The following is a 17,656-nucleotide window of genomic DNA, read 5'->3' as shown; positions in this document are numbered from 1 at the left end:
ACTTTTTCAGGCCACTTCAGATTTCCAATAAGCATGGCTGTAGTCTCATAATGGACAATGATATTATCTACTACCTGAAAGAGGACATCCACTAATGTCCACATGCCTGTGGCAGATTTTGAACCCATAGCTTGTTGGGTGGATTCACTAATATCCAAAAACACTACTCTAGAGAAGACAACACAGGAACTTTTTCAGGCCACTTCAGATTTCCAATAAGCATGGCTGTAGTCTCATAATGGACAATGATATTATCTACTACCTGAAAGAGGACATCCACTAATGTCCACATGCCTGTGGCAGATTTTGAACCCATAGCTTGTTGGGTGGAGAGCAAATGTGGTGTCCATTAAGTCAGGACTGAAAATTTATATAAATGTATTTTAAAATACTGGCATAAAAATCAATGTATAACAAATGTGTATATGGAATTTCTATACTAAAACATTTTATACATACGTACTCCTTTCCTTCATGCTTATTTGGTTGAGGAACAGATTCGTTGAGACACATATAAAATTCTTGGCTTCGTAAAGGATGAGACTGATAATGCGTAATTAAACTATAAAGGGTATCAAATGCAACAGTATCAATCAGATAGTATTTTGTTTGGCCACGTTCTTGTTTGGATTTGATCCGGCAATGGTTTACTTTACCTTGACGCCTATGAAAACAGAATTCATCAAATGTGCATGAATTACTAACAAGCATATAAAGTTAAAATACTGAATGATTAAGAAATTCTATAGCAGTGATACTAGTCTAAATATGTTGCAAATACAACAATATTTAGAAACAAAGCAGCTTGAACACAGACAATTGTTACAACACTATATGATTAAAAAAAAAAAAAAAAAAAATGATAATTGGTAAAAATCAAGAATTATAAGGGACATTCTAATATCTGCTATATTTGCTTTAAACCTTCAATGATTTTAAGCAAAGAAGTTAATATCAACCTGCTTGATGTTACTTGACTGTAACCGTATTAAGATCTGGTTACAAAAGCTAGTTCTCATAAGCATTCTCAGAGTATGTAAACAAGTTCTATTATTGGCATGATTATGCTTCATTCTATATTTTTATTAAAAGACTGGCTAAGTTTTCAGAAGTGTATAATGTCACGTAACTTACTTATAGTTTTGTAACAGCAACACAAAAATTGCTATTAAGGAATACTGATGGTAATTCTTGAAAGTATTAGCCTGTCCAAGTACATTTATTGATGTACAATTAACGTCTACATGAAACAGGAATATAAGGAAATGAATGCAGACAATACTGGAGGCCTGAAGTGGTGGCTTGAAAAAGTTACATGTTTGGTCTTTAGAGCAGGGTTTCCAAACTATGTAAAAAATAAATAAAAATACCAAAAAATATTTAAAATTAATAAAAACATAAAAGAAAAAAAAACGTTAGCTGACCCACAAGAGACGAATGCATTATATGCAACAAAATCTTTTCTTTTCATGGGTGGAAGATACATAAAAAAATAAATAAATAAAATATATAAAAAAAGCAGGTTTTACAACAGCATTTTGTAGAGGAACACCACCATTTGTTATCAAAACACCTGAGAGTGAGTTTAGGATGTACTGTAGGCAATACAAAATTGAAAACTGAAACGAGCAGATTTAATGATTTTCTAAATATCCAATTTCAATGAATTCCAGCAAGCTTAGAACTTTTCAAAATTATAATACCAGACCTAAGCATATATAAAAGAAAGGGAAAGAGGAATTATCATTTCAAATTATTTCAATATTTAACCAATCTTGGGTTCAAGACTGGTTCAAAAACTAAATCTACACAGTAGCATAAAAATACAGCATAACAAGCAATGTGATTCTAATTCTTTTAATTATTTATATGCAATTATTATTATTATTATACAGGTATTTCCATGGCGCCAGACAACTCATCGTGGTAGATCCATTTATTCACCACCCTCCATAAAAAAAACCTAGCCAGAACAGCCTTGCTAACCACACTCTTACACAATTTTCATTGATAACTCCTTGTTCTCTCCCTTCTTGCCATGTACTGAAAAAAAAAAGATCTTCAGTGTCAATCTTATAAAACTCCTCTAATAACTTAAATGCTGCTATCACGTCTCCACTTTTTTGCGTATCAGTTAATTTTTGAAATCCACAGACTATCAATCTATTCTTATAGGGAGCATTCAATACACCTACCACCATCGTTGTCACTCGCCTCTGAATCCTTTCCATAACTTCTTAATCACCATGCACTCCAGATCTGTGCACAGCCTCTCTTCCTATCTATATAATAACCTCTCTATCCCTGCTTGTTAGTGTATTCTTCAACAACAACATAATCTGATGTGCTGTTTTGCTTACCTTCACGATATGTTCTCTAAACTTCAATTCTCTGTCCACAATCACACCAAAGTCCTTGGCCTCATCAGTTTTCCTGAAGTTCAGTTCCATCATACACAGTACAGAGCTTTTGATCTCTTCCCAAAGTGCATCACCTTACACTTGGCTACATTAAACTGGCAGCCATTTAACTTTACCCATACTGCTAGTCTGTTTAAGTCTTCTTGCAGGATCTGTGCATCACCTTCATTTACCATTTCTCTTCCCAGTTTAGCATCAGCAAACAATTGAATATTTCATGTCTTTTCCTATATTACTGATATATAAATCAAACAACAAAGGACTGTGAGCCCTGTGGTACACCACCGGTGACCTCATCCTGCACTCAACTCCTCCACAAACCACTCTTTGATATCTGTCCATCAGCCACCCTGTAATCCAAAATCACCAAATTCATATCCATCCTCATTTGCTCCAATTTATTGGGTTGGCAAATAAGTTCGGTTTATGCGTTAGTACAAGTTTACACTGCTTCACCTGTCGCTACTGTTGAAATACCACACAACACTATTGCGCAGTTGAAAGGCATAACCTTTCACATAACCTTTCAGTGAATTTTCATTCACTGAAAATTTTAATGTTACACATATTTTTATGTCATTCATATTTTTATGTTACACACATGTAACATATTTTTAGAAATGGAAAAAAAAAACGTACATTACCGGCATATTTTGCTTTTATATTTCAAAAAATGCAAACGAGCTACGGAGGCCCATAAAAAATATGCAACGTATATGGGGATGGTGTCTTAATAGAACGCGTATGCCAAAAGTGGTTGGCCAAATTCTGTTTGGAGATTTCAATGGCAGTGATGTGCCTCGTGCCGGTCGCCCGACCAAAGTTGATTCGAGTGTTGTGAAGGATATCGTTGACAAAAATCCGCCACAAACAGTGCAGGAGATTGCTGCAGTAATGAACATATTTCGTTTAAGTGTTGAAAACTATTTGCACAAGCTGGGATGTTTCAAAACTCTAGGTTTGGGTGCCGCATTAATTGACTGAGGCCAATATGACTGCTCGCATATCCATCTGTGATTCGCTGCGACGCTGCCAAGAAAACGGATGATTAAGGGAGATGAAAAATGGGTCGTGTACGATAACATGGTACATAAAAGATCATGGAGACACAAGAGCGAACTGCTGCAAACAACCTTGAAAGCAGGATTGCACCCAAAGAAGATCATGTTCTCTGTGTGGTGGGATTATAAAGGTGTTGTCCACTACGAGGAGTTACCGTTAAGCAGAACAATTGAGTCAACTGTCTATTGCTCACAGTTAACGCGACTGGTCCATGCAATTAGCACAAAACGTCCTGAATTGCCAAATTGGAAAGGAGTTGTCTTTCACCATGACAATGCCAGACCCCCACACATCGTTTACAACCCGGAGCAAATTGTTACGTCTTGGCTGGGATATTTTGCCGCATCATCCTTCGTATTCACCGGACCTGGAACCTTCTGATTACCACTTATTCCGATTGTTGCAGAATTCTCTGAACGGGAAAACCTTTGCTAATGAGGAGGCTGTCAAAAGACACCTGGATCAGTTTTTCGCCAGTAAACCAAAGGAGTTTTATGAACATGGCATAATGAAGTTGGTGGACAGGTGGAAGGTCATTGATAAAGAGGGTCAATATATATAACTGACTAGCATGTATTATATATCGGGTGATTATAAAATAACGTCAAGTGTTCAGAGCCCTCTAGCAAGTAATGTATTGGACGACACACCAATATTTGGTAGACGTACACAGTGGAACATGGGGATTCGATTTAACGAAAAAAAAAAAAAAATTCCAAAAGTCGCTAAAAGGGGAAGGTCATTCATTAGTCACACCTACTAAAATTAATTTCGCGCTGCGAAATTAATTTTAGTAGGTGTGACTAATGAACGACTAAATGGCAAATGAGAGACAGCACACATCAATTTCATGAAGTTGAAAGTTTATTTTTCACTTGGTTAGATTATAATAAATTTAGTTTAATCCTTTATCCAAGTGCAAGCAAACAATTTTGCATTATGGGAGATGCTGAGATAGGAACGATGTTAGCTTGCTCCACCTTTGCAACGAGTTGCCCGGTGTTGTACCACCTTACCTCAGTCCTGAAGATACTTTCAGGCGCAAACTTTGTTTGCTCACACTTGGATAAAGGATTAAACTAAATTTATTATAGTCTAACCAAGTGAAAAATAAACTTTCAACATCTTTCTCTAAATCCAGAGTAATTTATTAAAAAGGTAGCACACAGTTTGGCAACTCCTATAGGTAGAGATGACCTTGCTGCTTCTGCCTGGTACCTCCACTTGGGCCTGGCTCCCACTGAAGAGACCTCAATAAAGGTCGAAACTAGTCTGGGTAGTGGCCCTTCCCTTAGTGCATAACATTATACATATCTGCAAGGAGATGTGTTTTGCATTATGGGAGATACTGAGATAGGAGCGATGTTAGCCTGTTCCACCTTTGCAACGAGTTGCCTGGTATTGTACCACCTTACCCCAGTCCTGAAGATACTTTCAGGTGTAAACTTTGTTTGCTCACACTTGGATAAAGAATTAAACTAAATTTATTACAATTTCATGACATTTATTGTTAATTACAAATGAGGTTCAATATGACCACGATTCTGATGTTCCAGGAACTGCATACGATGCACGACATTTTCCACAGTGGCTCGCAACATATCGGAATTGATTTGTCTCACGTATAATGTTATTATATCTTTCAAAGTTGGAATATTGGGTACATGTCCTTGATACACAATGCTTTTAAGAAATCCCCACAGCCAAAAGTCACAAGGATTGAGATCAGGCGATCTCGGTGGCCATAGCGTGGGAAATGCACGACTAATGATTCTTCTGTCAGAGAAATGTCGCAAAACACGCTGTACCTGAAGTCCGATGTGGGGTGGTGCACCATCCTGCAAGAAGATGGTCGAATCGAGACATCCTCTTTGCTGCAGTTGTGGAACCACAAAGTTCTGTAGCATATTGGCATACCTGTTAGCATTGATGGAACATGTCACTGGTCCATTTTGGCGATTTTCCTCGTAAAAGTATGGACCAATGATAAAAGATGCCGTAAATCTGCACCACAATGTGACTTTGGGCAAGAGGAAAGGCATCTGCAGACACGTGTGGATTAGTTGCAGCCCAAATGTGACAGTTGTGTGTGTGTTAATATCGCCGTTCAAATAAAAGTCGCTTCGTCACTCCATAAAATCTGCCACGGCCATGCATCATCCACTTCCATGTGTGCTAAGAATCTCAAAGATAAGTCGATTCATGTGGTCGCATCACAAAGGTGAAATTCTTGAACATGACCGATTTTATAGGGGTAAAACTTCCACATCTGACGTAGCACGCTCATGTAAGGTAAGAGGCATCGAAAAGCAGTTCGTCTACGAATGATAAGAAATCTCACAATCTTTCCTTTTATTGAATGATCGCTCACAAGAAACAGGATAATGCAAATTAATGCATTTTACTCAGTAAACAGCGCCAAAATTTTCCCTGTTGACAAACTTTTGGTACTATTTTTTCTTCGTTAAATCAAATCCCCATGTTCCACTGTGTATGTCTACCGAATATTGGTAGACATACATTACCTCTATATCATCAAGACATACATCATCAAGTAATGTCCAATACATTACTTGATAGAGGGCTCTGAACACTTGACGTTATTTTATAATCACCCAGTATATTAAATAAAATGTGTTTCATTCCACTCTGAAAAACTGATCGAACTTATTTGCCAACCCAATATGTAATAGAGTTCTATGTGGAATCTTGTAAAATGCTTTTTCCTTATCCAACTCCATTGTCACTTGATTAAAAAAAGTAAGCAAATAACTAAGGCACCATGTTGTTCCTAATAGAGTATCATGTTCCTATCCGCCCAGTCCTGAATTCTGTCTTTCACCAATTTTTCAATACCTTAACAACCACTTCTGAGATTCTGACTGACCTATAATTTGTTACTTCTGTCTTGCAGCCTCTTATGCAATGGGACTATTTTGCCCTCTTTCGACTCCACTGACACCTTCTTAGTACTGAGGCTTAAATTAAACAGCTTGGTCAGAGGAGCTGATCATTTCCTTGCACATTCTCATTAGATTGCATATCACAGGCTGATTATGACATCTAATCCCATGGCTGTGTTAGTAATGAGCATTTGCAATATTTTAAGTACCTCTATTTCATTGGTCTCTATTTTTCCCTCCTCCCCTCCATCAGTCATATCATGTCTGACGTTGCAGCATCACCACCTAGACGGTACACACCTGTAAAATGCTCACTCAGTAATTGAATTATTTAGTTTGATGCTGTTACCTCCTCACCATCAGCACTTTTTAAAAGTCGTCCTTCCCGTCATTCCAACTTTTACATCCCAAAGAACTCTTTAGGATTTATTTTTGACTCATCAGATAGCTCATAAATAGTTTTTGGCCTGCTTACATACATGTTAACTTTCTTCCCCGTGTCTTGTACTGCTCATGGGCATGCTGATCACCTTTTTTCTTTATAATCCCTCCCTAAACTTTTCTTTCTGCAACTCTTGCTTAACGAAGCTATTCATTCATCTAACTCCTACCTGATTTATCCTTCTGAATTTAGGTATACATTCAGATATTAGTTTTTTCAAACACCTCTTGACCACCTCCCATGCATCATCATTCCTCCTCTCCAAGTCATGGCTGTGCTAAAAGCTGACTCCTCAAGCTTGTCATAATCATATGCTTTGTAGTTCCACCTATATCCCTTCTTAATAGAAAATTTTGCACGTTTGGCAATTTCTCGAGTCAAGACTACATGATCAATTTCTCCAAGAAGAGGCAAAATAGCTTGTTTAGTTAGTGTTCAGTTCTCTGATGCAATAATCAAATACAGCGCTCTGGAACTTCGTGTCTCATCTGTTATATGTTGCCTCAAGTAATTATCTCTCAGTAACTGTATAAATTCCATTTCTTAAATAAATTTAGTTTAATCCTTTATTCAAGTGTGAGCAAACAAAGTTTGTGTCTAAAAATATCTTTAGGACTGTAACAAGGTGGTGCAACTGTTGGCAACTCTGAGCAAAGGTGGACCAAGCTCTCATCACCCCTTGTCTCAGTATCTCCCACCATGCAAAGCACAAGTCCTTGCAGACATGTATAATGCTATGCATTGAGGGAAGGGCCACTACCCAGACTAGTTTCGACCATTATTGAGGTCTCGTCAGTGGGAGGCAGACCCAGAGGTGATGGCACTAAGGCAGAAGCAATAGAGAGGTCATATTTACCTATGAGTTGCCAACCAGTGTACCACCTTATTATTAAATTACTCTGGATTTAGAGAAAGATGTTGGAAGTTTATTTTACACTTGGTTAGACTATAATAAATTTAGTTTAATCCTTTATCCAAGTGTGAGCAAACAAAGTTTGCACCTGAAAATATCTTCAGAACTGTAGCAGGGTTGTGCAACTGTTGGCAACTCGGATCAAAGGTGAACCAAGCTCTCATCACTCCTTGTATCAGCATCTACCACCATGAAAAGCACATGTCCTTGCAGACATGTATAATGCTATGCATTGAGGGAAGGGCCACTACTCAGACCATTTCCATTCCTTTCACTGCCTGTGACCATTCATCCTTCCAATCTATGTCCCCGTAGTTGAACTGTCCCATAATAATTAGTTGACCTGTGCTCATTGTGCTAATTTCTGAGTGCATGTCATCTATTCCAAACCAGAGAGCCTCAAATGAACTGCCCTCTGAATCCCTGTTCCCCTGATGTACTTCTACTCATTTTGACTTTAATTCCTCTGAAATTGTTAACAAAAACTCCTCCTCGTATCCTGTTCCTTCTGTCCTCTCTGGAGACAGTATATCCCTTGGATTCTATTCTCATGATCATATCATCCTTGGTCAACCATCTCTCAGTAATGCCTATAACTTCTGGCCAAGTTGTGCTAACCAATGCCAAAAACTCCTAGACCTTATTTTGAATAATTATGGAATTAGTATACATAAACTGCAATTGGTAGTAACTTTTGCCCAACACTATTTCCACCCCCTATCATACCCAGATGGCTCTATCACATCACCATCCACAGCAAAATCCAATCTTCTTGCGTCACACTTTGCAACCAACGCACATAACTGACCATGATAAATGCTCCACAACCATTACAGATACCCAATAATGCACCCTATATCTTTTTTTTTTTTTTTTTTTTGTCAGAAACAGATCAGAAAAATATTGTCCAAATTAGACAAAAAAAAAATAATAAAATAAAAAAGTCTCCTGACCTTGATGCCATTCCTCCAATTGTCCTGAAGTTTGTGCATCAGAACTGACTATCATATATTGCCTATATATACTCTCTTACTTCACTAGTATCTATCCCACATTCTTGTAGATAAGCTTATATGTTGGTTAGGCATAGCTTCTAATTTTTTTTTAGGAAATGACAGTATAAACTAGATTATTATTTATAAAAACTTTAATAACTACCTATATTTCGGCAATATTACATTGCCATCTTCAGGAATCACGAAATGATATGTGCATGCAGGCAATCACACTTAGCAAATGAGGTTGAAGAAAGGCAAGAAGTCAGTTATAGAGTAACAAACAGTGTCCCCCTAGTGGGCTGGACTGCCGATCTTAGAATATATGCTTCTCAAATTTGGGGCAGTCTAATGTATCAAAATTTGTTGAGGTTTGGCAAATTTTTCAGAGCTAAGTCTTTTGTACTTGCTGTGATGTAATAAAGTGACTTTCTTCGTGTATCCCGTAGTGGGTGTCCAAAGCATGGTGGCTGTATTGATCAAAATGGATGTAGTCTATATTCAGATATCCTGATATTCGCTGTCTTGCCTGTTTGGCTGTAGTAAGACAGTTTGCAACTGCAAGGAACCTGGTATACTCCAGGTTGATCTAGGGGAAGTGGCTAGTCTTTGGTGGAGCAGATAAGAGATGCCAATTTCTTATGCGATTTGTAACTGGTTGTGAGGTCATATTTCCTTAGGATTTTGGTTAATTTTCTGGATATTTTTTGGGTGATAGATTTAGAGTAATCTCTGTTTTGAAAGAGAAGTGGGAAGGGGGGGGGCGTTTTAATTTTCATTTTACACAAATTATGGATTTTTTTGTTATAAATAATTATTTTAATTTCCCGACATTTAGATCTTCATATTAAGGTCATCGTCTGGAGTAGATATTTCACACAGTATGCTGAAGAGACAACGATTTGATCAACGGTTATTCTACTGGTCTGACCTCTAGTGAAAATGAAATAAAATTACAATAAATAAATGAAATAAAATAAATTAACTACATCAAAGCTATATTCTATTTAAGACATCAGAGAAATGTTCTTTCATATGGATAGTTTTGTTACAGTAAAGATGATGTCCTAATTTAACACAACAATTGTTATATTTAGGATCCTGAATTACTAATGGTCCTATTTATAATTAACTCTTAGGGAAAAATAAGTGGGTAGAATATGTGCCTTCCATATGCTTGAGATTTTTAGACCATCATTATTGTTAAGATTAGGGTGATTGATAAGAATCTCACAGGCCTCCTTAAATTTACATTCATACCATGTTTTGGTGTGATGTAAACAACAGGTGGTTTTCCAGTCAATTCTACTTAAGGTGTTCAAGGGCATGATCAGAAAGACCAGCTTGACCATAGCTATTATATTTGATATGTCATTTATGTTCTTTTTTCTGATAGGAATTGTGTGTCCTGTTTCCCCTATATAGGGCAAATTACAGGTACACTGAATACAGTATACTCCAGGATGGGCCAGCAGAGTAAGTGGATCCTTGGATGAGTTGAGTAAGTTCTTTAATTTTGCAGGAGATTTAAAGGTGGCTTTAAGGTTGTATTTTTGTAGTAATTTGTTTATTTTGTCTGATATCCCTTTAATGTATGTAATGGTTACAGTGTAGTCTTGTTTATTTTTAAGTGAGGTCTTGTACAGAATTTTGTTGATGGTATTTTGGCTGTAACCATTCTTTAGGAAGGTACTGCTGATAACTTTTAATTCATCTTTATCAGCAATATCTTCCTAAAAAATGGTTACAGCCAAAATACTATCAACAAAATTCTGTACAAGACCTTACTTAAAAACAAAAATAAACAAGATTACACTGTAACCATTACATACATTAAAGGGATATCAGACAAAATAAACAGAATATTAAAAATAGAACCTTAAAGCCACCTTTCGTTTAGTGTTACACAGTGATCAGCATTCATTTTACACAAATTATGGACTCTACAACCGTGTTATAAATAATTATTTTAATTTCCCGACATTTCGACCTTCGTATTAAGGTCATCATCTGGAGCACGCACGCGCACGCACAGACAGACAGAGAAGCTAAATTACATTTCACACAGTATGCTGAAGAGACAATGATTTGATCAACAGTTTTACTGGCCTGAATTTTTTTTTTTTTGGGGGGGGGGGGGGACAGAAAGGAGAAACTGCTTCATATTTGTAAACCTAAATCATAGTCTGCATGCTACTTGGATACACATTCCTGAGCATCATAATTCTTCATATGTTTCTCTTTCACAGGTTGGTCATTTTGAATGTAGTCTGTAGTATCCAAAATTCTCTGGAGTGTATTCCTAGATTTACTTTTTTTTTTTCTTTTGCAAATAATACATCTGCCATAAATAAAGGTGCTTGTAAATGCTCTATACATAGTGCCTTCAAAACAATCAGGTACATTTTACAAAATGTATTACCACCTGTTAGATTAATTTTGGTCATCTATCTATCCATCCAGAGCCTCTGTAGTTCAGTAGATATAGATGAAGCCCTTTGGTTGGAAAGATCTGGGTTTGATTCCCATCAGTGACGTGAGGAACTTTTATCTGGACCCTTTCGATGAGTTAGCAGGTCTCATATGGAGGCGGGGATTCACCCAGAAATCAGGTTTTTTGTCTCCCAGAACATGAACATTTACAGACATAGGATACACTGGGAGGCATAGGACTAACCACCTTATCTTTGAGTTATGGTTACAGTTGCACAGTCCAAGAATAGTTGGAAGGTTGTGGGCACTTAAATGCCTGTTAGGACCACTGATGATCCTTATCCGCCCATTTGTAAGTTAAGTGACTCAAGCTAGAACAGATTTTATTCACGTTTGATGTTTGGAATCTTTTTAAAAATATGTTGAGTCTTCATTTTTGTTTCAGTTATGCTATTTTCGAAGAGCACAAAAGGGAAGAATGAGTGGACATTATGTAGTCAGTTCTCAGCTTACCATGTATGCAACTTTTGACTACTCATACTTACAACAGCCATGCCATTCACATTCACTGAATGCCACCTTACTCTGCAACCCGTGGACCAGGGTGTTATTGCTGCTATTAAGGTGAGAAATCCCTCTCAGAGACTTTTGGAAGGAATATCTTGCATTGTACAAAGAATGTAGATGCAGCATGAACGAGGTGACAATAGTGTATGAATGATGTTTGAAAGTAGCTGCTGAAATATATGTTCATACATTCATAGGATTAGACAAAGTCTCACAAGAGATTACTAGCTCAAGAGTAGAAGTTGAAGGTTGACAATAAAGATGAAGAGCAATTTGTGGAATTGAGCTGTGGAGGAAGAACACTCAAATCGAGACCTTATAGAGTTAGAAGCATAGAAAGTTGGATTTAAAAAAAAAAAAAAAAAAAAACACAGAACAAGAAGCCATGTGTACTCCCCTGCTCCCAATTATTTTTTTTTATTTTTAACAATGAAAATTTTGCAAATATATTCACCTCTGTCAATAAGGCAATTCGGTTGTTTGAGTAAATGCACTCCAACATGAAGAGAGATATAGCAAAGTAGAAAAAATTATTCAAGCTGCAATTGCTTGCTATGGAGAAATTTATGCAGAAAAGAAAACACAAACTGTGCAGACTAAGTTGGACGTAATGGGCATATTTTTAAAGCTCCTCATCCCCTGAAACTGAGACTAAACTTTTCACAAATTATACATCTTTGTGAACTGGCCTCACCATGCTTAGCTTCATTTCCTGACTTTGAAGAATGTGTTAATGACTTAGCCTTTCTGCCTTCACTGATGAATCATCCAATTGATAAAACAGTAGCTTTGAAGAAGTAATCTTGCCATGTGCATTTTCAGCTGAATATTTTACTGGTAATTGCACAGAAGCACTGTGTTCATGTAACATTTTTTATTATGGTACACTACTGTATACAGTAATTTTATTATAATTTGAACATTGTATTATTTCATTATGAACAAATGGTAAAATTAGTTAAAAACAAAAACATACCTACACATTTTCGAATTCATGCATAAAACATTTATCATGTTAATAATTAACTCAGCCTTATGGTTCACATAGCAGTTTCTGAGCAATGACCTTTTTACACCTAGGATTGTTGGAATGGACCCCATCATAAATTGAGGAATGGACTGTTTTATAATAACTCTGATCTGGCTGGATGGAAACTGATGCCATTTGAGGTTTAGGATAAATATGAATACTGGGTTTTCAGTTGGTATATTAGTCAAAGCAGTTATACTGACAAAATTTCAAAATTAAACTTCATCAGACAGGTGCGAAATTTCACACTTGTCTGATGATGAAATTTAAATAAATTTGGTATGTGGGATCTCTGTTAAAATTTGCAATATTGTTTTGGCAGAATGTAGATAAAATTATTCATTTAGAATACATAACCCCAAAACAGATCAATATAACATGCTTACTATAACTTTAAACACTCTTTGGATTATTATAAAAGTATCATGCATACTGATATCTCCACTTTATTGAGTTCTTTGAATATATTAATTAAACTTGCCTTTCAAGATAGTTGTCATGAAAACAAAACAAATGCGGACACTTGAAAATTCAAGTCAAATTCACATGATGCAAAATGTAGCACCCCAGATTCACTTTAGTCAGCTAAGTAACATAAGTTGTAAGGCAGGTGGCGGGAATCAAGGTTTTTTTTTTTTTTTTTTTGTGTTCATACACAAGAGGTCGGTTAAGCAACATATACATTAGTAATGTGTACAGGCAGTGTGATGGGAAAGGAGAAACTTGTTTACATTTGATTTAAAAGTTTGTATATTGTATTCCTTGGGAAATGCATAAGGTGCAAAACTTTTCCACAATACAGCAGTAGCAGGGATGAAGGAGGAAGAAAAGAAACTTGTTCTATGGGTTTCAAGGTGTACTGCGAAGGGATGTTGGGCGCCAGCTGCATGTGTTCCAACACCTAGTACTGAATGGGGGGAATTATTGATGCTATTTCAGATGAACATTTGCCATGGAAATATTTACAGAATGCACATATTACAGAAACCAAACACCTATGCAAAAGTGGGAGGACTGAGTTGGTAAGAGATGGGTTATTAATCAATCTAATTGCCCTCCTCTGTATCGAATCAAGCATTTTGAGGGAGTTCTTAGGAGCCTGCTCCAAATGTGAGATCAGTATTCAGTAGCTGGGAAGATTTGCAATTTGTATAAGGTTAATATTTGTTTGGAGGTGAAGTAACGTCTTGAGCGAGAAGGAAGCTGAGGATGCAGTGTTGTAATGTGTTTATGCTAGGAGAGGCTTGATGTCAGGGTGATTCCAAGAAGAGAAATCTCATCTTGTCTGGAAATTTGAGTGTTGTCAAAAATAATACTGGGAGAAAATGGTTCTTTTTTGTGAGAAATAAGGCAGAACTGGGTTTTACTGGCATTGAAAAATTCACGAGGTTATCTGAACCCCATTGGAGTATGGTTTGGAGATCAGAATTGAGGGCAGTGACATTGATGTTCTGTAGGTTGAGGTGATTTCTACAGAGTAAAGAAATCACCTTTTCTTTATCAAATGAAAGGGAGGAGTGCAGTGTGCTGTCATCTGCAAAACTGTGTATTGGGTTGGAGGACAATTGAAGTAGGTCATTGATATATAGAAGGAAGAGGGTTGGTGAGAGAAAACAGAACCTTGTGGAACCCTAGAATTAGTTAAATGGTGAGAGGATAAGGAACATCCACATTACACGTAGTGTGCATTCAAACAGAAAGCTAGCAATCCAACTGCAGAAGTCCTGAGACAGACCAAACAATGGGACTTTGGTTAGTATGCCTCCGTGTCGTGTCAGACCTGATCAAAAACTTTGGAGATATCAAGTGCAACCAGTTGAGATTCAACAAACTCCTCCATGGCATTTGTCCAGATGGGTGAACAGATCTCCTGTTGATCGACAGTAACAGAATCCATACAGGTGGTCATTTATTAGCAGGGTGCCTTTCAGATAGTGTAGAGCTGGGAATTGATGGTTCTTTCCATTACTTTAGACAGGACTCAGGTGAGTGAGATAGGGCAATAGTTTGATGGCAGTGATTTGTTATCCTTCTTGGGAATGGATTGAACATAGGCAGGTTTCTAGGCTGTGGGATAGACATATTATAATTTAGGAAATAACAATGTAAACTAGATTTTTCTGTAAATGGAGAAAGCCAGGGCTCCATTAGGCTGCCGTGTAATCAGTGTCTAGGAAAGGGAGTCTGCTTCCCTTTTTTAAAGTAAACTGGATCCTGGGGTGTTGATTGTTTAATATGTTATGAAATTATGGAGTGTATCCAAGCCATTTGGCCAAATGGAAGACACACCCATGTAGCATAGCCAGACAGTGGGTTTATGTGGGGCAGAGTTTAATGCTTTTTCTTCAAAGGTCTGTATAAAGAGGTTGGCCAGAGGTGGAAAACCCATGGCTGTCCCCTCTATCTGTTTGTAGAATTTACCTTGCCAAATGAAATAGTCTAAGCTCATGATGAGCTGAAATAGGGCCGAGATATCGGGAAGAAATTTGGCTTGGAAGAGATCCAAGGTATCTTTAAGTGGACATTGGTGAATAAGGAGGAGATATCAAAACTCACCATTATGTCAGTGTGGGGTTTTATATATTGGGCTGAGTTTATGTGTGGGAATCAATGCCATCCACAGTGGAACGTAATAGTACATTTTGCTTATGGAATTTTGGTAGTCCATATATTCGGGGGGGGGGGGGGGGGGGGGGGGAATTTTAGAGTTTAAAGGTTTTAGTCTGTTTGTCATTTCCACAGGCTAAAGAGGTAACCTTTAGCCTGTGGAAATGACACAGTTCTCAAGGAGACTATGGAGTGTTTTGATTTGCGTGCTGGTGGGATCATGTTCTTTGGGAAGATGGGTAGAACGATCTAAAAGTAAAGAGACAAGCTTATCTTGAGTAATCTGATTGGTTTAAAACCACAATGGCATTTCCCTTATCTGCTTTGGTAATTGCTGTTTTTTTTTTTGTTTTTTTTTGTTGTTGCTTTTCATTTCTTGCAGAGCTTGAAATTCTTTTTTGATAGATTACTTTTTGGGTTGGGTGAGAACACTGGCTACAACCAGTCTGATGCTGTTGGCAGTATGGTTGGGAAGGCTGTGGATACCTTGTTCTACTTATATTATTTCTTCTGCAAGGATCTTTTTAGGTGCTATTGCAAAGTTGTGGTAACATGTGAGTGTGCTAATTGCTTCAGGGTAAGGGATGATAGGTTTAATACCATGTTAGGAAGTAGTTGAGGTTTGGAAGTCAGTTTTTTTATAGGTTTTCGAATTTTTTAATATGCTGACATCATATTATTTGAAATTCTTTTGCTGAAGCATTTGAGACATTGGAAAGGATCATCTGAAGGTTGACGTTCAAACTATTCTAGTACAAGAATAGTTTCACTGGTGGCTGCAATCTCCTCCTGTAGAAGAGCAAAACTAGTGCGTCTGTAAATGTGCAGAGCCATCGGTGAAGTAAATCAGTGTTTTAATTTTACAAAATTCAGGATCACATTATTATCCTGGCAGCATTTTAAAAAGGCTAATCAATTCAGTTGTCTGGATAACTTTAGCTTTAACTTGCTGTATTGACGGGCCTTGTGTGTGATGGAATCCCTGTGGATGATTGTAATTCTTGTATACATAAGTTTATATGTTGGTTAGACATAGCTTCTAATTTTTAGGAAATGACAATGTAAACTAGATTAATTATAAACTACTAATTATAGTTACTAATTATAAAAATTAATAACTACTTATATTTTGGCAATGTTACATTGCCATCTTCAGAGGACACAAAACAATGATATGTGCAATCAGGCACTCACACTAAGCAAATGAGGCTGAAGAAAGGAACAGAAGTTGGTCTTAGAATCCTAAACGATGCCATCTAGTGGGATAAATTGAGTGGTCTAACTTCAGCAGAAAAAGAATTCCAAAGAACATGATGTCAGCATATTAAAAAATTTGAAAGCCTACAAAAGAACTCAGCTTCCATACCTCAACTACCTCCTAGCATGGTAATAAACCTATCATCCCTTACCCTGAAGCAATTAGTGCATTTGTGCATTGCCACAACTTCACAATAGCACCTAATAAAGATCCTTGCAGAAGAAATTATACAAGTAGAACAAGGTATCTGCAGCCTTTCCCAACCATATTGCCAACAACATCAGACTGGATGTAGCCAGTGTTCTCACCCAAGCCAAACCACCAAAAAGTAACCTATCAAAAAAAGAATTTCAAGCTCTGCAAGAAATGAAAACCAACAAATAAATAGTAATTACCAAAGCAAATAAGGAAATGCCATTGTGGTTTTAAACCAATCAGATTACTCAAGATAGTCTGCCAATATGGACTACCAAAAATCCATAAGCAGGCATTGATTCCCACAAATACAAATTAGCTAAACATTTAGCCAAAGTGCTCATACAGTATACTGGCATCACACAAACTCAGCCCACTTTAAAGCCAGTATAAAAACCCCACACTCCAACATACTGACATGATGGTCAGTTTTGATGTCTCCTCCTTATTCACTAATGTCCCACTCAAAGATACCTTAGACTTCATCCAAGCCAAATTTCCTTCTGATATCTCAATACTCTTTCAGTTCACCATGAACACAGGCTATTTCGTTTGGCAAGGAAAATTCTACAAACAGATAGAGGGGACAGCCATGGGGTTCTCCACACTCTCTCTCCATCTCTAGCCAACCTCTTTATGAAGATCTTTGAAGAAAAATCCTTAAAGCCTACCCTACATAAACCCACTGTCTGGCTATGCTGCATGGTGATGTCCACTTGGCTTGGATACACTTCACAATTTCACAACACACTTAAATTATCGACACTCTGGGATCCAGTTAACCTTGAAAAAGGAAAACAACAGCAATCTCCCTTTCCTAGACATGCTGGT

General features: G+C 37.2%; 1 protein-coding gene across 1 annotated transcript in view; it reads right to left on the bottom strand.

The window, feature by feature from the left end:
• sl (small wing phospholipase C gamma 1) overlaps positions 1 to 17,656 on the bottom strand; it is a 546,737-nt gene that overhangs the window by 306,557 nt on the left and 222,524 nt on the right. The window contains exon 16 of the mRNA XM_090398565.1: positions 464 to 664. Coding sequence (XP_090254691.1) covers positions 464 to 664 — 201 coding nt within the window. The remainder of the gene's footprint in view (positions 1 to 463; positions 665 to 17,656) is intronic.

The sequence above is a fragment of the Typopeltis vanoorti genome, chromosome 9, assembly GCF_054136105.1.
Source record: "Typopeltis vanoorti isolate ZY-2024b chromosome 9, IOZ_Tvanoo_1.0, whole genome shotgun sequence".
NCBI classification, from domain to species: domain Eukaryota; kingdom Metazoa; phylum Arthropoda; class Arachnida; order Uropygi; family Thelyphonidae; genus Typopeltis; species Typopeltis vanoorti.
Note: the sequence above shows the minus strand (reverse complement) of the source record. Positions and strands in the feature narration are given on the sequence as shown.